General features: G+C 38.0%; 2 protein-coding genes across 4 annotated transcripts; one reads left to right on the top strand and one right to left on the bottom strand.

Annotated features, from left to right (window-relative positions):
* Positions 1 to 9,287: 9,287 nt before the first annotated feature.
* LOC109204056 (putative nuclease HARBI1) lies at positions 9,288 to 10,862 on the bottom strand. Its single transcript, XM_019364237.2, has 4 exons — positions 10,186 to 10,862; positions 9,997 to 10,109; positions 9,800 to 9,911; positions 9,288 to 9,719 (listed from the first exon to the last, which is right to left on the bottom strand). Exons 1-4 carry the CDS (start codon positions 10,616 to 10,618, stop codon positions 9,337 to 9,339), a joined length of 1,041 nt encoding a protein of 346 aa, XP_019219782.1. The 5' UTR covers positions 10,619 to 10,862; the 3' UTR covers positions 9,288 to 9,336.
* A 2,552-nt stretch (positions 10,863 to 13,414) lies between these two features.
* On the top strand, positions 13,415 to 16,571 carry LOC102082081 (urokinase plasminogen activator surface receptor). 3 transcript variants are annotated; one of them, XM_025911314.1, is made up of 6 exons: positions 13,417 to 13,444; positions 14,820 to 14,984; positions 15,281 to 15,397; positions 15,476 to 15,622; positions 16,037 to 16,147; positions 16,255 to 16,571. In XM_025911314.1, exons 2-6 carry the CDS (start codon positions 14,939 to 14,941, stop codon positions 16,494 to 16,496), a joined length of 663 nt encoding a protein of 220 aa, XP_025767099.1. In that variant the 5' UTR covers positions 13,417 to 13,444; positions 14,820 to 14,938; the 3' UTR covers positions 16,497 to 16,571. The 3 variants fall into 3 exon arrangements, with proteins under 3 accessions (XP_019219940.1, XP_025767099.1, XP_019219939.1); XM_019364395.2 differs by lacking the exon at positions 14,820 to 14,984 and having other exon boundaries at positions 13,415 to 13,444; XM_019364394.2 differs by lacking the exon at positions 13,417 to 13,444 and having other exon boundaries at positions 14,582 to 14,984.
* Positions 16,572 to 20,902: the final 4,331 nt, after the last annotated feature.

The following is a 20,902-nucleotide window of genomic DNA, read 5'->3' as shown; positions in this document are numbered from 1 at the left end:
TGTCTGTATTTTTGATTTTTGATAATTTCTAAAACTTTTTTGCACTGAATGAATTTGGAAAAGAATATCAACAAAATGCCTACATAGCACAGAGTTAGTGAAGGAAAATGTACTCATTATTCTTGTCTTGCAAACACATCTCATCAGAAGGTAACAGGCATACAGCGTTAAGTCAATCAGGTTTTGCAGGTTTGTTCAGTGATTCCTTTGTAAAAACTTACAGGTTCTCACCTTACAAATATGCCATAGAGACAATTTTATATAATCTTATTTTTTCACATAGGGACAGGACTGTGATTCAACTAATCTACACTTGGCTGACTTTTATCATAGGAATTAGATGCTGATTTATTGCTTTAGAGTATAGATCATTCTGTCCCTTAGACCTCATTCTGTTTATTTCGAGACAATTCTGAAGATATTATCTGAATCTCTAATGGACACATTTTGGTATACATGTCAGTTTAGACATAGATGTAGACTTTATTTATCCCACACTGGGGAAATTCAGAAATTCACGTTACAGCATCACAAATGTCAGGAAGAAAGAGTGATTCAAAGATATCTTAGAAAAAATAAAAATAGAAAAACAAATGAAAAATGGGAGTACTGGAAATTGTGCAGTGGGAGTGATAGAATATACGTGCGTATTTTAGCAGGTATCTATTGTATGTGTTTGTTATACAGTCTAATATGATCCTCCACATGCAGGTGATGAGTTTGAGTGTTGTCCATGATGGACATTTGCTTGGCTAACACCCTCCTCTCATTAACCTCCTCTATGGGGTCTAAGGGACTGGCCATGAGAGAGCTGGCCCCCTACAACAATTAAGTCGTTTCCTGTCCCTCTCTGTGCTGCTTCCAGCAGAAAATCGCAAACTCATATCAGCAGAGTTGTGATGATTGAATAAACTGCTAACCAGAGATGGGCAGTAACGCGTTACTTGTAATGCGTTACTGTAATCCGATTACTTTTTTCAAGTAACGAGTAATGTAAGGGATTACCATTACAAAAACGGTAATTAGATTACCGTTACTTTCCCGTAGGAACGCTGCGTTACTGCGTTACTAAAACCGTGAGTTTTTTGCCAGAATGTCTCATGATAGTGACGTAAGCGACTGCGACGTTCGTGACAACAGCTGTTCACAGATCAACTGTACTCTGGTTCTTCCATATTTTACATATTGTGTGGAAGTGTGGGGAAACACATATAAAAACACAACTAATCCATTAGTCACAGTACAGAAACGAGCACTGCGTATTATTCACAAGGCTGGTTATCTAGATCATACTCACAAACTCTTTCTTCAGGCAAAGTTACTTAAATTCCAGGATCTGGTTAATTACAATACATCCATAATCTTATACAAAGCCTTTAATAAACTTCTACCTGCAAATTTACAATCTATATTTGAAATTCGAGAAAGGGCTTATAATGTGAGAGGCTTTGGACAATTCAAATTACCCAGAACTCGAACAACCCGTAAAGGTTTTTGTGTGTCTGTATGTGGTGTGAAAATCTGGAACAGTCTGAGTTTACAACTGAAACAATGCAAAAATATTCATAGATTTAAATTTCTCTACAAACAGTTGGTCTGGTCACAGTATAATCAATGATGGTGTTAGTGTGCTCTGTAATGTCTGTTCTCTTACCATTGCTGGTATGGATTCCAAGGGGGAAAAAAAAAAAAAAAAAGTTTGTGTGTATGTATGTATATATATGTACATGTGTGTGTAGATATATAAGTATGTATGTATAAGTATGTGTGTTTGTTACTTGTAATTATTATTGCCTGTTACCTGTGGTAACACAATTTATAATTAATATATTCTGTATTCAGTTATGAAGGTTCTATTTGTTTTGCTTGGGCGTAGCTGCGGGAAGTTTATTGTTTCTGTTGATAAGTGAATATAGGGGTGGGATTTAATAAGTTTTCTTCATCCCACTCCTTTTCAGGTACATTTTGTTGTTTGTTTTTGTTTTTTGTGCACTTTATGTTCAACTTTATTGTTGTGCCTGAAATGAACAAATTAAAAAAAAAAACAAAAAAAAAACAATGGATAATATATCGAGTGCGGGAGAGAGTATGAGCATGCAGCGTTTAAAGCGTGGAAGTACTGACCTTATTTTGAGTTTGATTCCATAAAAAGTGACAAAAACATTAGCGTCCGTTGTGCGTGGGAAGAAAACTTCTTTTTACAGCGAAAAAAACCCATAAACTTCCAAGCAAGCACCGAGTGTACTACGACTGCAATGGGAAATTGACAGAGAAACTCGCGGAGTCTTCAACTGACCGCTGCAGCACACCTGCACCAGGGTAAACCTCCGCCTACCCCAGTCCTGCTTTACAGGTGAAAATAGAGCAACTAACCTTTGACTTTATTTATTTTCTGCTGTGTTTTACTTGCATCTATTTGAAAGAGTGAGTGTAAACACACAAAAAATTTTATTTTATGTGCTGGAATGTGCAGAAAATAGGTTTAAATGTTAAACAAATTTCTTCCAGTCAGAGAATGTTGCATATAATTTAATTTTTGCTTGATGCATAAAGTTAAAAGATTAAAACTAATAAAACAAGTTTTAAAAAGAGACATTTCCATTTGATTACATTTTGTATGATGGATTACGCAGAAAAAGTAGAATTGGGCTGAAAGATCTATCGCTTTATCACCTATTCAGGTTGTAAATCGAGTTTTTAAAAAGTAACTAAGTAACTAAGTAATTAATTACTTTTGAAAATAAGTAATCAGTAAAGTAACGGGATTACTTTTTTGGGGAAGTAATCAGTAATTAGTTACTGATTACTTTTTTCAAGTAACTTGACCAACACTGCTGCTAACATCCAGAGTGGCTGCATTAACAACAGAACAAAGGCATTCAAGTTTAATGCAATTCAAACCTGTCAGCCAGACATCATATCCATGTCACAAGTGTCATCCACAGCAGTATAGATTACAAATAAAGTTTAGGAAAGGTTCTTTGTCTGGCACTGAGCAACTTGTGAAGTTTCTACCTCTAACAGCCAGCGTGTAGAACAAACCTAATGACATTCACATAAAGCTTCAGTCAAGCAATTCTTTGAGGGTTGCAAAACTGGGCAGGTAACCTGCATAAAATGAAGCTGACTCAGTCCCCAATACAACTGAAAACCTGTGTGTTTATCACAACAACATAGCAGTGTTTGCTCAATATACTTTACGATTTGGCTTAGTGTGCATTCCAATAATTAACTCAGCAAGTGAAACAGCCTCACATGTGTTAACAGAGGGAGAAAATACTATTTTCTGAAGCACATTGTTTATTACAGTCAGTGGCCAGTAGGCGTCACTGTGGTGATCGGTTTAGGATTTCCAGTACAAGATTTCCAGGCTCTGAATAAACATGTGCATGATCACCTCACATAGTGAATCTGCACAGTTCCAGTGAAATCTGGAGCTGATGTGATCTGGGCTTGTTGCTTTTCTGGTCTTGAGCTTCTCCAGCTCCTTCCTCACATGATCAGGAGTCAAGGAGAGGATGGTATAAGGTGACAAAGGGGAAAGGCAATAATTAAAGCACAGAAAGATGAGAAGTGGAAGTGAGATATGGAATGATCAGGTTGAAGGTGGAGTGGTGTGACTGGTCATGGGGGCTATATGACGCAGATTCAAGTGGTGTGTAGAGGGTACATATTGACAGATGTGGTTGCGGGAGGGAGTGTTCTTTCATTATACACACTTTTTCAGTGTGCCAGTATAAAGATGGGAAGAAAAAAGAGAAGAACAGTGTGGGAGAATTAAATTCAGCTGATTTACTATAAAAAAAAATTCTCAAGAAAAGACTAAATGTAGCGTTTTACTTGTTACCCTACCTCTGGCCTGGATGGATGGATTGAGTTTTAGTGATTCTGTTAACAAATCAGTACTTCCATAGTGCTTCAACAGGTGGGCCACACGTTTAATCATCCAATGACATGTGATTTGTCTTCAGCAACATCATCCATGCTCAACTGCAGTATCTTCCCAGGCCAGACACAGGACTATCCGGGAACCAAGGTCAACATGTTCCTGCTTTCTGTGCAGGAAAATGAGGTGGAGGATATATGTAAAGTTTATCCTCCACATAAAAGTTAACTTTAAATTAAAGAAGGGAATACAGTCAATACTCCCTCTGCAAAATCTGATGCACTCAGTAGTTATTTTGTGTTAATATTGGACATTTCTAACTAATCTATACATGACCCAGATAACACTGAGTTAAGTCAATCCAAGTCATTCAAGTTGTGAGAATGAATCAGACTCAAAGCATTCAAAGTTTTATTGTTGACCTAACCTGCTTTTTGAAAGAAAGATTGTTTTGATGTCCATTATACTTCGGTTTTATCAGCTTTCACAGAATCACAGAAGAAGCACTCCAGAGATGCACAAAACTAGAAAAATCCACAAAAGCATTTCTAATAGCGTGAGTATTCATCACTAAGACAAACTAAATATTGCTATCTGTAGCATCAACTGCTGCTGCTCTCTTTGGGAGTGGACATCCTGCAAAGATCACTCTTGACAACCCAATGATGCAATAATGAAAGATGGTTAAATAATTTTAAAACTTTACCACAAACTCTTCTTACAAATGTATTGAAACTTTAAACATTTGAAAATATTATAGAATAGAAAATTTAAATAACTTGACTTTGTTTTATAATTATTATTTGTCACTGTCAAACACAGAAGGAAGGAGTGCTCTGAAAAAAGAAGACAACCTTTTGTCACCAGAACTGCTTATAACCTAAACAGAAACTAAACTGAAACTCACTTGTATCCGACCATCACACATATACGCATATTTGCTGATCCCTGGGACTGTGCTGCTCCCCAATGTCAAGTTTTTTGTTCAGTTATCTGTTCTTTAACTTTTACATTTCTAAAAAAGTAAGTACTGTAATTTCCAGTTATTCATTTTTATTTTTTAATGCATACATGCCGTATTGAACTGTTAGTTTTTTGTGTAAAGGTTTTAGAATGTGTCCATGCATTGCAGACAAGAAAAAATGATTTAACTTATCTTTACCTTGTAATATTTCTTGTTTTATCAACCTGTGCATTGAAATGTTATGAATGCATAATGGGACCCTCTCTGGGAAGCTGGACTGAAACTGAAACTGTTTTAGATCCATTACACTCACAGAGCACTCTACAGGCTGCTAACATGGAAACTTTAAATAAAAACAGCAGCATGTTTCATAGACCTGTCATTTGCTCTTTTGATTATCCACATTATTATCAACAGCTTCATCCATCCTGGGCGAAAACTGGTGAGAGAGACCATGCTGGGTTTCGTCGTTCCAGAGGTTTGGAGAAACTTGTTCCCTTTCTTTCATCACAGAAAGGTGTCACATGTTCTGTTAACCCACTGAGAGATGCACCATTTCAGAAACATCAGGAAGACTGAAGTTCATTGCAAGGATGAAGGAGGACTGATGATGTTCACCACCAGGTCTCTTACAGGGAAATCTTCTGAACAACACGATAGGCTTGCCCCAGAAGATGGATAAACCCAGCATTTCATGAACACTGTGATGGAGGCCGTTGCTTTGTGTAATGTTATAAATAGTTGGAAAATCCTCAGAGGCTCTGGACTTTTACATAAAGATATTATATTCAGTTCTGTAAAAAGTATATTTAAAAATATATGATCCTCTCTGGTTACTCTGGTATGAATGACTCTGAATCACTTTATGGTAAATAACACAGTATTGACAAAAAACGGTGAAAGATTTCCAGATTACTAATTTTTAGTTCAACATACAAGTGATGACCTTTGACCTTCATCAGGTTTTATTTAATTGTGTCAGAGAGAATCTCATGTGCTTTTCATGCAGCTGAGTACATCAAGTGTTTAAAACAGAAGCTGTACAGGGCCCTGTTTCAGAAAGCGGGTTTAGAAAACTCAGAGTTAAAAATGATACTCAGGGTTGAGTAACCCCGAACTGTCCAACTCGGAATATTCGGTTTCAGAAAGGCTGATAACAATTAATTCAATCAACGCGGAGTTGCTTTAACCCCAAGTTAAGCGCGCGCACGAGGATACATAAAGCCCTGGGGCCTGTTCTTCGTACCTCGCTAAGTAAGTTAGCCGGATTTGAATGTTGACGATTTCGCGTGATCTTGGATCGTTCGGTTCTCCGAAGCTCATCTGGGACTTGCTGTCATAGCAACAGATCCGTAAGCGTAAACCTGCTCGGGAGCAGGTTTACTTTATGTAAACAGGATTAGATCGCGGCCACTCAGGTATGTCCGCTGCAGTTATATGAAAGCAAGAGCGATATTTCGCCACTGTTGTACCATAAATAAATATCATCAATGTAACTAAAGATAATGCAGCATTTGATGCTTTTATTGATGTCATACAGATACATACAGGTCATTTCCGAAAAAAAGGGAAATGTACTATTAATCATTCTATGTCATGTAGTAGATCATGTCAGATGTAATTCATATTTTAGAGTAGTAATAGTAAATTACTACGTGCAATCAAGATGAGAGACCATGGCTATAAAAGCGAAGGTGGATTTGGGAAGTCTGTCGCAGCCATGTCCTGTCCGTTTGTACGCGAGCAAGGAAGGTGCAAGATTGATAAGGAGAGTTTACAGAATTTAGCGTATATTGCGGGATAGACAGGATCCTTTAGCTCAGCGCGACGGTGTGCTCATAGAGAGATATCGATTCTCCCGTGAGGGTATTATTTACTTTCTTCCTCTCTCTCTCTCTCTCTCTCTCTCACTCTCTCTCTCACTCTCTCTCTCTCCATATATATATATATATATATATACTTACTGTACTGTATATACTTACTCCCGACTTACTGTGCATGCTTCAGTCACCCCTTGCATGGGAACAGGTAAAAGTGATGGAGTGTTATGTCAAACTACACACAAAAAAACCCACAATGTCAATAAATGTCACAGTACAAAAAGGGGTGTGACGAGGGGGTGCAGGACCACCACCTGTCTTTATTTGCTCTGCCCTTTTCTTGGTTGCTGTTATACACAAACAAACAGATTATTCCAGGGTCTCTTGTCATAGACTAAAAGCAATATAAGTGATAAATATTACCATTCTGTAGAATATTCTTATATTTCACTTTTACTTGTTCCCATGTTCTAGTGGGTCCTGTTGTGGCTCTAATGTGAAAGAGGATATGATGTGATATAATATAATATGGTATAATATAATATCACATGATATAATGTAATATCATGGATCACTTACGAGTTTAATTTGTCAGCAACTTTCTGCCAGCCCTCTCTCCTTGCTTTTGCAGCCTTTGCAGTGTTCCCTTGCGTTTTAATTAAACTCTGAAACTCCTGATATCCCTCAATCAAGAGTTCTTGGTCTGCTGCCGTGAAATACTGAGCGCGCTCCTTCGACATCTTCGCCGACCAATCACAGGGTTGCCGATCAATGTTTCTACTATCGATGCGTAGCCCCTTTTAAGCCACCCAGTGATCTCAGATTACTTCATCCAGCTATACTAATCGTCAACAACAGGTGTGTTCGGAGAACCGGATTAGCGAGCTTGGATGTGTCATTTGATCTTGGATGTAGTAAGCGAGGTACGAAGAACAGGCCCCTGATTAGTGGAGCACAGATTAAGCGAGGCACCATGGAGATGGAGGGAAAGAAGGCGCGGTCAATGTATTTTACAGCGCTTGAGGCCGAAATTCTGATGGCAGCATATGCCGATAACATGCATATTTTGCGGAAAAAAAGTAACACAGCCTCAGCTGCAAAAGAAAGGGAGCATGCATGGCAAAACATAGCCGACAGAGTCAATGCGTGAGTGTTAATTTAAACATTGATCTAGGGATTTCCACCCATGTAACACGTTATTGCATTATATTTCATTTTATTTTTTATTTTATACATTTTATTTTGTGATGTGATGTGATGTGAGCGCAGGTGCAACCCAACAGGCCCCAAACGTTCCTGGCAGCAAGTAAAAATTAAATATAAAAATATAGTCCAAACAGGTAAGGTGTAATTGTATTATGAGCCATAGTGCTTGGTCTGTTTGTCCTATGTAAATCAATTGCAGTTAGAGGCTACATTAATTTCCTTTCTGTAAGCACTTATTGAACTTATCTGAGCACAGTACAAGTACATATTTGCTTACTCTGTATGCTCAAATGTGACCCGTTATAGCCAACAGAAAAAAAGCAGAGGCCTGAAAAACAGGTGGGGGTCCTCCACCACCACCACTCACAGAGGCTGAGCAGTTGGCCCTCAGCCAAAACAGTGGGCGCCCTGTGGCTGAAGGCATCTCTGCGGGGACATCCTCTGAGTCAATAACCCCGCAAGACACAAGTGCCTACATAAGAGGTAAATTCAAAATAATACATGATGTGCATACATCCTTTCTTCACAGTCACCTTTGCAGTGCTACTCATTCATTTGATAAACTCTTTACCATAATGAATTATTTTGTAGTGAAGTTATTTTCCTACTGATTTTGCCTTCCCTCAGTCTTGGTTGTCTTTGAGAGCACAATGACAATGAAGTGTAAGGTGATTGGTATATGTTTGTTAATTGCCATTTGGTCCCTTGTAAGTTATAAGTGACCTGTGGAAACCTCATATTCCATCAGTTGATGGTGATGGTGTACTGCATCTGGTGCAGCCTCCTGTTGAGCCAGACCAACATGCAGTTGTGAGTACTCTTAATACTCCACAGATTATATGAGTTTACAGTAGAACAGCAATGTTGTTAATTTCATTACTACAGGAAATTGAAGAAATATTGACAGCTGTTACAGAGGAGGAAGCAACAGAGACACTTTATGAGGTTTACATCTTACAATGGAAAATATAACAATTGAATAAAATGTGGTACTATAATAAAACCATGGACTTTCTATGTCTCTAACAGAGTGATGATGGAAATGAAGAGGAAGAGGGTCCAGCCACTTCTCCAACAAACCTTTCCTCAGTAAGATGTTCAGCACTGATTTACAACCAACCTAAGTAGGCATGTACTATGAATGTCAATGCTATTTCCTGTGTTTCCATAGCTCCCTGTAAAGCAGCTGTATAAGAAATATTTGATCAAGAAAATAAAGAAATGCGACTTGGAAATGGAACACTTCAAGCAGCAGATCCAAAAGACCAAGATTGAGATTTTACTGCTGGAACATCAGTTAAGGGTGGGTGAAGTGGTCAGAGATGGACGAATTATTTCAGTGTTCGAACAACATAATAATATACTTATTAATACTTTGTGTACAGGAAATACAGGCGACCAATAAAGCCAGTTGAACAGAAAATCTGTTTATTCTTCTTTCAACATGTTGAGGTGATGGGTCAAAGGAAATGATTGTGACATATGGTGTCTCTGACTGCTCTTCCATCTTGTATGTCCGTGGGAGGGTCAGGATGTTCATGGTTTGGATCACTGCTGATGTTTGGTTCAGAAGGACAGTGTTCTCCTCTAATTGTGGCAATGTTGTGAAGAATCACACATGCCACAATAATGTCACATGCCCTTTCTGGGGTGACCCTGAGTCTTTGAAGGCACTGGAACCGGGGCTTAAGCATTCCGATAGTCATTTCAACTCTGGCTTTTGTCCTGCAATGAGCCAGATTATATCGCTGCTGTGGGCCCGGTTCAGGGTCAGGGTAAGGGGTAAGCAAATAGGGTAAACATGGATACCCCCTATCACCAAGCAAGTAGCCAGTGAACTCTCCTAAGACAGAAGGATACACTTCAGTTCAAATGTCCCTGTAGCAATTGGTCTTTATATATTTTAAAGTATTTTCATCTCACCATGTCCAAATTTTGTGCTCAGTGTACATTCACGAAAAATTCGTGAGTCATGAACAGAGCCTGGCCACTTGGCTTCCACATTTGTGATAATGTTGGCAGCATCACATATGATCTTCACAGTGCAGAGAACACAAATTAGCATCCATTACCATAATGAAATAATGTGTTAGTTTGAAATGCTACAGGGAACTATGTACCTGTACATTAATGCTGTGGAAAGACTTCCTGTTCACATAGTCTCCTTCATTTACTGAGGGAGCAATGATTGGCATGTGAGTGCCATCTATACAGCCAATCACGCCTGGGAACCCTGAAAATAAATGTAAAATTTAAGTAGTAGTTCAAGTATCACCACATCATGAATTAGGTTTTGTTCATCCTGATACCTGCAATTTTGTGGAATCCCTCTTTGATAAATCTTGTGGGTCTATGACCGGGGAACACCACAAACGAGTACAGGAGACGTTTCAGTGCAACTGTAACATTCCTGACTGCCCGACAGACGGTAGCCTTGGAAACGTGCTCAGCGTCACCAATATTATACAGAAAGCTCCCGTTTGCAAAAAAACGAAGTGCAATACACATAATATGTACAGAACTGAGAGAATGTCCGCGATGTGTCACATGAGCAATATAAGGCCTGAGGATGTTATTCAAATATATTATAGATTGTGCTGAAAAACGGTAACGTTCACACAGAAAATCATCAGGACATGATAAAATGTCCAAACACGCTCTGATCACTCTCTCCCGGCGGAGAGCTCTGCGGAGAATTTGGGCTTCAACATCTACTGGCTCTTCAAGGAAGGGGCACGCCATGTCTGACACTTCCTACAGTCAGGTTTCCGACAAAGAGGCGGAGAAGGTCAGGGTTAGTTGAAGTAAACCTGCTAGGGGGCAGGTTAGCTTCACGGAGTGTGTCGTCATAGTAACTCACTCAGAATTAATCTAAACTCGCTTTGTGAAACCGAAAACCCAGAGTTTTCGTTAACTCAGGGTATACTTACTCAGAGTTTGCACTAAACCGGCTTTCTGAAACAGGGCCCAGGGGCCCGTTCTTCGTACCTCGCTTACTACATCCAAGATCAAATGACACATCCAAGATCAAATCATCGCGCTAACTTTGAGCTCGCTAATCCGGTTCTCCGAACACACCTGTTGTTGACGATTAGTATAGCTGGATGAAGTAATCTGAGATCACTGGGTGGCTTAAAAGGGGCTACGCATCGATAGTAGAAACATTGAGCGGCAACCCTGTGATTGGTCGGCGAAGATGTCGAAGGAGCGCGCTCAGTATTTCACGGCAGCAGACCAAGAACTCTTGATTGAGGGATATCAGGAGTTTCAGAGTTTAATTAAAACGCAGGGGAACACTGCAAAGGCTGCAAAAGCAAGGAGAGAGGGCTGGCAGAAAGTTGCTGACAAATTAAACTCGTAAGTGATCCATGATATTACATTATATCATGTGATATTATATTATACCACATTATATTATATTACATTATATCCTCTTTCACATTAGAGCCACAACAGGACCCACTAGAACATGGGAACAAGTAAAAGTGAAATATAAGAATATTCTACAGAATGGTCATATTTATCACTTATATTGCTTTTAGTCTATGACAAGAGACCCTGGAATAATCTGTTTGTTTGTTTATAACAGCAACCAAGAAAAGGGCAGAGCAAATAAAGACAGGTGGTGGTCCTGCACCCCCTCGTCACACCCCTTTTTGTACTGTGACATTTATTGACATTGTGGGTTTTTTTGTGTGTAGTTTGACATAACACTCCATCACTTTTACCTGTTCCCATGCAAGGGGTGACTGAAGCATGCACAGTAAGTCGGGAGTAAGTATATACAGTACAGATATATATATATATCTATATATATATATATATATATATATATATATATATAGAGAGAGAGAGAGAGAGAGAGAGAGAGAGAGAGAGAGAGAGAAAGTAAATAATACCCTCACGGGAGAATCGATATCTCTCTATGAGCACACCGTCGCGCTGAGCTAAAGGATCCTGTCTATCCCGCAATATACGCTAAATTCTGTAAACTCTCCTTATCAATCTTGCACCTTCCTTGCTCGCGTACAAACGGACAGGACATGGCTGCGACAGACTTCCCAAATCCACCTTCGCTTTTATAGCCGTGGTCTCATCTTGATTGCACGTAGTAATTTACTATTACTACTCTAAAATATGAATTACATCTGACATGATCTACTACATGTAATAGAATGATTAATAGTACATTTCCCTTTTTTTCGGAAATGACCTGTATGTATCTGTATGAAATCAATACAAGAATCAAATGCTGCATTATCTTTAGTTACATTGATAATATTTATTTATGGTAAAACAGTGGAGAAATATCGCTGTTGCTTTCATATAACTGCAGCGGACATACCTGAGTGGCCGCGATCTAATCCTGTTTACATAAAGTAAACCTGCTCCCGAGCAGGTTTACGCTTACGGATCTGTTGCTATGACAGCAAGTCCCAGATGAGCTTCGGAGAACCGAACGATCCAAGATCACGCGAAATCGTCAACATTCAAATCCGGCTAACTTACTTAGCGAGGTACGAAGAACGGGCCCCAGGTCTGAGATCAGCAGCTTTCTGAAACATCAAACTGAGGTCCTGTTAATGCTGTTACTGTTAATCCCTGTTACTACTGTTAATTCCTTTGACTTTTGTCTTTAACTTTATCAATAAAACAGCTGCAGCTTTCACTGACAGCACATGTGGTACTTTAACCTTTTTACTGCAGTTAACATGTGAATATGTTGGATGATCTGTCTGTTGTCACTGGGTGGTGCTGAGGTCCGAATCTGAGGGCAGCTCCTGTAATCACAAAGAGAACAGAATCATCACAAACTGAAATATAAAGTTTTTCTCTCAAATATGAAATATTTGAGAGAAATATATAAAGCTGATCCATCTCTATCCTCACACACTCAGTATCTGAAGTTCTGCTCTTACATTTTTTCAGTTCTACAGTTCTGCTGACAGCTGACATCTGAGCTGTTTATTAAAAAAAGGCCAAAGCCTTATATACTAACATGGAGGAGGCGGGGTTTATGACCTATACTGCAGCCAGATACCAGGGGGCAATCGAGATGTTTTAACTTCATTTTTGGGGAGCTATTAGGTGGTCGGTATTTTATACAGGCATTGGTGTTGTCTTGTCTCCTCCTCTTGTCTCCCCAGCGTAATGGTAGTTTGTATTACAAAAGCTACCCGCAGGGGGTGCAAGGGGATTAAAAAAGATCACAGAGGAAGACAGGGCAAGTCTACAAATAAAAAGCTAGCTTAAGCTAGCACAAAGAGCCATTCTTCATGTTTATTCATAAAGAATAACATTATTAAACCTAGTCCATCTAGTTCCCATGTGCATTCCTTCCCCCCACCTCCTAGGTCAAGCTGCACGAATTAGTCTGCATCTTAGTGTTTCCTGTTTTACATTGATAATTTCACATCTTGTGTTCAGTGTTAGTTTATTCATCCCAGCTGTGTGCCCATGTGTTTCCACTCTCCCCAATCATCATCTTGTGCATATATTGTGTCTGTTTCCCTTTATCTTTTGTCAGGTTGTGTGCATCTCACTCCATGGTCCAAGTTCCTCGTCCAGGTCTCATGTTCTGTCTTCTCTGTGCTCAGGTTTAAGTTTTAGTTTTAGTTTGCCAGGCTTAGTTTGCAAGTTCTTGTTTTGCCTTTCATTTTTAAGTTCTTCCAGCCTTTAATAAATGGCTTACCTTTTGTTTAAAACTACTCTCGCCTTTACGCGTCTGGATTTGGGTCCACCTCTCACGTTACGTTACGATCTGCCATCTCAGATCATGACAGATAATCTCTCAACTTGTTTTAAGAGATGAAAATACAGACTGCTGTCTTTTTATTTCCCTGTAAAAAAGAAAAAGAAAAAAAAGAGTAGAGTGCAAGTGAGCAGTATAGCAGTTTAAACAGCTGTTTTTACCGGTTTATGGTTTTCAATGATGTACTGTACCTCATTCACACGCGTGATGATATCATGTGTGCAGCAATTAAACAGGAGTATAATCTGTGTGGGCAATAAGCACACAAATTGAAAAAAAAAACAAGTCTGCTCCTGGAAACAATTATTTGCAATCTAAAAGTACTTCAGCAATGGAATAAAACAACCTTACAGAAGTTTCTATCTACTATCCGAAATAAAAAGAAATAAAGCATTTTAATAAAACTGACATTTAGAGCAAATAAGCACATTTGAAACTAAAACAATTCCCAAACAAGTCCCTCAGTAAATTCAGGACTAAAAAAATAACACAGCATAGATGTTAATACAATTTAATGACAAAGACTTAATTATCTAGACTCAAGAAAGCACTGAGTCACAGGTCCTGTGAAGCCTTTTCCCTGTTGGTTGCTTTAACTTTGAATAGAAAAAACGACATCAAGCACAAAGGTCACATTATGAGAAACTTTGTGTTAAACAGAGACACATGGATATGGATATGTTATTTGAAGACGTTATTTAAAAAAGGCTATTTTTACCATATTAGTACAGTATATTTGCAAGACAGATTCTGTACTTTTTTAACTAGTTAAATCTGGTCAGTCTGGTCACCTGTCTAAAAACTAGTCAGTCATTCAAGTTAACCAAATGAAATTGAAAGTACGCAGAGTTTAACTATTTGAGATTGAAACTGAAAGACTGACCGCAATTATGATTACCTGCTTTCATAGGATCTCAGAAAAAGCATTACAGAGAAGCACAATGCTTAAAAAAGCACTTCTAATGACCTGCGTGTTCATCACTGAGACAATTTATTTACAAATGGAGCAAAAGATCACTGTTACCACCCCAAAACCGGGTTAAGTCATTTTTAAACTTTAACTTTATTCTTCTTCAGCCATTTGGAAACTCTAAAAATGTGCTAATAAATAAATGGATACATAAAGTATAAAGCAAAGAAAGGAAAAAGAGAAACTTACATTTCGTCAACTTTTATCACTTCTGAAAGCAGAAGGAAGGAGTGGTTTGAAGGAGAAGATCAACCCCTCAAGTCCCGCCCCTTCTTATCAGGACTACTTGTAACCTGAGTAGAAACCAAACTAAAACTCATTGGTTTCTGACCATCACACAATGCATATCCTTGCGTTGATCCTTGGTACTGTGCTGCTTCCTGCAGGCGAGTTTTTTGTTCCGGTTTTTGTTCTTTAGTTTTTTGTTTCCAAGAAAGTACATATTAATTTTCTGTTCCATTTTTATTCTTAATGCTTTTACAATGCGTTGTTACACTCTCGTAAACACCAGTCTACATCTTACAAATAAATGTACTACTTCCTATAGTACATTTATTTGTGGACATAGAAAAAAAACTTTTAAAATTCATTTCAGTGAATGTATTAGAATTTGTCCATGCTTTCTAGACAAAAAAAGTTGATTTAACTTTTCTTTATCTTTGAATGTTTCTTGTTTAATCAGCCTGTGCATTGCAGTGTTATGAATGCATACCAGGACTATCTCTAAACTGCACTGAGACAACAAAAGAATGTCCTTCCAATACTCAGTGTGGTTCATTCAGAATAATTTCATATGCAGGTATGATATTTTATAGTTACTTATTTTATTCTGTTTTGAACTCGTTCAGTTTTCAATGTTCCTCTTCAATGGTTACAGGTGGTACAGCTCTCGCTGATGTTAAAATGAAAATGTGCGCTCTGGCTGAAGAGTGCGGTGAGGCCTCAGTCAACCTTGGAGTTGCCCAAGCTGTAATTACTAGCAAGTGTTGCACCTCTGATCTTTGCAACACCCAAGATGCCCCTGGTAATTTACACCATGATTCTTGGTATTTTAAAATGGTACTTGATGTTGTTGAAACTCAAATTTTGTTTTATGAGCAAAAACTGTAAAAAAAAAAACATTTAACATGATTTTACTGATTTTAGTGATTATGTGAATTAAGTTCTTGAGTGAGTCAGTTTTAGGAAAATATATTTTCCCTCAATCAACGTATACACTCGAGGGGCTGAGGGCACAGTGACCCCATCTGTGAAAATTTGTTATTGAGCGACTCATCGTCACAGTAAAAACAGTAAAAACTTTTAATCTTGTATCTCATTAAATACAGGAAATAAACATACCAATAACATAAATATACACTTTTTGTATATCAGAGTTTTGGCACTTAGCTAAAATGAGCAGGGAGACAAATATTAGAAATATTTCTGTTTTTAACAGGTGGCACCATACCCTCTCCAAATGGGAAAAAGTGCTACCAATGCGATGGAATCGATTGCACCAAAACTCTAACCTGCAATGGAAATGAGGACCACTGCATCTCAGTAGCAGGTAACAGGCGTTGAGTTTGTTCTTTCCTGCTCAGAGCAACGTTCAGTGATTCATTTGTTCAAACTTGCAGCACAGTAAAATCATTTTTGTTTCCTCAATGAATGCAGAAGGGGAAACTACTAAAGTAAAGGGCTGCACCTCCAAGATGATTTGCTCAAACACACAAATTGCGCAGATCTCAGCAATCATTGGAGCAGAAATCAGCTGCTGTCAGGGTGACCTCTGCAACAGTCCCAGCACTGCTGTAACAACAACATCACAGCCCAGCAGTACAACTGCTAGCACTACAACAAGCCTCATGCTGCTGCTCTTTGTGACACTGCTGATTTCTTTGGTCTTATTCTCTTAGCCGATGGAAACAACAGTATCATAGCCCAATTGTTCTTCTCACCTTCACAATGCTTTCACCCATTTATCTCAGAGCTCAGAGAAATAAAATTGTAAAATAAAATTGGCTGTATTTTTGTTTTCTTTCTCATTTCTCAAACATTTTGCTCTCAGTAGATTTTGACATATAAAATGTCTGCATAGAATAGCACAGAGTTAGTGAAGGGGTACATAAACTACTAATTGTACTCATTATTCTTGTCTTGTAAACTTAGACACTAATTGCCTACATTTGGCTCATAAAACTCCATAGTTCCCAGAAAGAATTGACTTCCTATCATAGGTGTTAGAGTCTGATTTATTTAGAGCATAGATCATTCTGTCCCCATATTTAACTTTGCATTTGTTAGTCACTGCCACCCCTATGAAAAAATTCTGGAGGCACCACTGTCGGGAGGTAATGTGCATAAAATGAAACCAGCTCAGCCCCCAAACAGCTGAAAACCTGTATGTTTATCAAACCAAAGATAGCAGAGTTTGCTCTGTATAATAATTTGGTTTAATGTGCACTGCACTAAATTACTCTGCTGAGGAAAAACTCAATTGTCCTCTTGTGCATTTTGTGAAAAGTAAATGAATCTTTGCGTGCTGTTTACGGTCAGGATTATTTACCACTATTAAAAACTGTGTACACTGTGACAAATTATTAAAAATTTAAATTGGTTTGGTTACAAAAATTGTCAGAAACATCTTTAGTGACTCTTCAAGATCCCACAGAAGTTGCTTCTCGTCCCTGTGGCTCAAGTGCAAAATTTCTATTGGAGAGCAAGGGCTCTTTCTGCTCCCCTGTGCTTTCATAAAGTTCAGTGACAGCAGTGACCGCAACCTGTTACCTACAAGAGCGAATGAAGAGAACAATAAGAATAAGAAACATTCTCTGCTACACTTGATGTAACCTAACTATGACCATGAGCATCACTTTCTTTCTCTCTCAGTGAGGTTCGGTATCTTTCTTTTCTCTCCCTGTAAAATACAGTAGCTGGAGCTTTACCTTGTAACCCACTATGTGACAAACTGCACACAAAGAGTTGGTGTGTTTGCTTAGCTAAACGCTATAAATGAAACTAAAGCACTGAGTCTGTTTTGAAAATGTAATTAGGGGAAGTGCAGATATTTGTGTTAAAATGTAGGGAGTGAAAGTAAAAAGGTATCACAGAAATAAACACTCACGTAAACTACAAACACTTGAAAATTCTACATCGTTATTGTTAGAATTTGTTTTTTTTTCCCTAATGCTCATATACCCCCTTTATTTTATACTACACAATTACCTCTTAATTTGTATCACACATTTATGTTTTATTCTTTATTGCACACAGATACATATTGTAGAATAGTTTAGGATTTAGATTGTTACACTCAGATACTAATCCGGTTGTTCAGTCTGACGTCACTAGCCGTGTCTGGGCCTAAACTCTGCTGCAGGTCCATATATCAAATGATCACTGAGGCATTACTGAGAGTTAAAACACTGTCTAAAGTCTTTCATCTTTAATAAAATGATCAGCGTTCTTCTCTACCAGGTGTAACAATTGAGTTTAACATCCAGGCATCCATGAAAACGGAATTTATGACATTTAACGGAGTTAGAAGTTAGCAGGAAGTTAGCTCGCTAGCTTCCATCTAAATACAATATAGCATGTCCTGACTGCAGGGGTTTAGAAACAAATTCAAACGTACAGCTCTGCTATCACTTCCAACATAAATGAAGACAGAAAACTAAACAGCAGTGACGTTTGTAGGGTTACTGAAGTTTGGCCAGCTGGTATATAATGATGAGCTATGTTAGCATAATATAAACAAGCTAACTTTTTTTCCACTCGATAAAAGTTAACGTGAGTGTTCTCAGTGGTCAGGAACAAATGTAATCGCATGGCAGGATGCTGTAAACGGACCAAACTTCAGCCAGGAGAACAAGTGAGATAATCCATCCACAATACGAGGTTAGTCATTCATATACTGCTGCATGGGCTGTGCTGTAGTTACATCGTAAGGTTTTAAAAACTGAGCTTAAATAAATGATTAGCGGTAATAAAAGCCGAGGGAGGTCAACAGTGATCACTGACTGTTTTTAGGAGCTTTTTGAGATTAAATAGAAGAAAATACAAAGCATTAAACATGTTAACAACACAAAAGCCATATTAAACGCAGACTGCTTTAGGCCCGGAAGTAGGATTCGTCATGTCATCACTGAACAACCGGATAGACATAAACAGAGAGAAGCCTTCTTTTCTGAGTAATGTGTGAGGGGAATAGTCTCTCTGGATGAGTGATGGCATCAGAAGGTACAAAACTTTAAAGCTGACTCTCCCAGGGAAAAACAGGGCTATAAATTGTGGTGTTAGGGAATGTTATCTTTCCCCCTGCTCTACGTCAACTGGCTGGACACCAACCTGGGATGGTTCCCATGGTAATGCCAGAAGCAACGTCTCCAAATAGGGAGATGTCCAAAAGGTGTAGAAGATGAAATGTGAGCTGAATAGTGGATTCAAGCCAAATAAAAGGAAACTGTGGCTTTCCCCTAACTTTTGACCAGTCATGTTAACATTCTGTTTTTACCACATGCAATTAAAGTGTTTACTGCCTGGGTGCAGCAGCCCTTGTCTCTCAAAGCTGTGTGGAAAGACATAGGTCCATGGCCCCATGTAAAACTAATTTGAAATTCTAATCGTTTGATAATAAATTGTGAGAATGTATAATCTGAGCATATTTTTCTTCTGTCATAAAAAACAAAAAACAAAAAAGACTTTGACATTACCTCTCACCACTGGTTGTTTTTACAGGTTTCACTATGCCTTTACATTTACTGCTGGGGTGTGGCGCTCTTTTGTTCATTTGGGTCTCGTGAGTGAGGAAAGAGACACGGCAGCAGTTTTTACCCTGAACCTTAAACTTGAACCTGCCTATTTAAAAAATGTTTAAAAAAGTTGAGTAATAAGAGAAATCGATCATGATAATAATAACAAGTTAAAGATGAAGTTTAAATAAATAACAAAAACTTAAAAGCAGGAAATGAATCCATAAACTATACAATAAAAAGGTTTAATTAGATAGGACACATTTAAAAAATAAAAGCAGAGATTTTGAACTACAAGAGTGAAACATAAGTAAGAAATGGCAACGCCCATCTTTGCACCGTTTAAAGAAGAAGAACCAGCACCTTCCAGCATTATGAGATAGCTCAAAGATTTTCTAAAGAACTTTTGCCTTGATTTTTTAAAAATCAAGGCAAAAGGTAAATGGATGCAAATAACTTTGTTGTTTGCAAAACTTGTGCATAGGATTTTAAAATTGACAATTTATATTTGCGTTTAAAGTTATGAAATATGATTCATTAAACATGTTTGTGGTTGTTACAGTAAAAAAAAATAACTTTTTCTACTCTGATTTTATGTTTTTTGTCTGATTTTAGATCAATTGTGTTAATACAGTATATCAAAATAAAAACATAACTGTAAATTCAGACACGTGAGGTTGTGCCGAAAAGGATGATACCAAACAAGGCAAAGTAAATAGTTTTTAAAGGTAAAATGTGGAGGAAAAATCAAAAGTAGTTAAAAATGGCCAATTATACCCTGGACCCCAGAGGTTTAAACGTTTTTTAAAAGTAACACAATAGTTACTTTTCAAGTAATTAATTACTTTTAGAATATTGTAACTCAGTTACTAACTCAGTTACTTTTTTGAAGAAGTAACTAGTAAATATAATTAATTACTTAAGTAACTTGCCCAACACTGATCAGCACTAAGAGAGTAGCTTTGTGATTCCTTGGAATTCATACAGACAGCAAGGCATGAACAAAAATGGAAAGATTTGAAAACCACACTGACAACTCGCCCAGTGCTTGCATATTATGATCCAACAAAAGTTTGAAAATCTCAACAGATGCCTCAAAGGATGGGCTTGGAGCTGTCTTACTTCAAGCTGAGGAGGGGAGCTGAAAACCAGTTGCTTATGCTTCTAGATCCATGACTTAGGCTACGTTCACACTGCAGGTCTTAATGCTCAGTTCGGATTTTTTGATCAAATACGATTTTTTTGTCTGCTTGTTCACACTACAAATAAAATGTGACAGCAAACGCGCTCTAGTGTGAACGCTCAAAGCGGCCCGCATGCGCAAAAGAAGATGTCACACACAACGCGCTCTGTTTAGACCCAGACCAAACAGTATTGTTTGACTGATGGCCTTAATATAAAGACTTGTTTTGGACTTTGTTTCCCAATTTTGCTTTAAGTTATAAAGATATTTTGTTATTTACAAATGGCCAAATAATTATCCTTATTGCTGTTTTAGAGAGGAGCGGTGCTTCAAAGGATAGTTGCAGATTTCCGTCAGATTATAAGGTACAAATAAAATGTTCACGTTT

This window comes from Oreochromis niloticus, linkage group LG11, assembly GCF_001858045.2.
Source record: "Oreochromis niloticus isolate F11D_XX linkage group LG11, O_niloticus_UMD_NMBU, whole genome shotgun sequence".
Taxonomy (NCBI): Eukaryota; Metazoa; Chordata; class Actinopteri; order Cichliformes; family Cichlidae; genus Oreochromis; species Oreochromis niloticus.
Note: the sequence above shows the minus strand (reverse complement) of the source record. Positions and strands in the feature narration are given on the sequence as shown.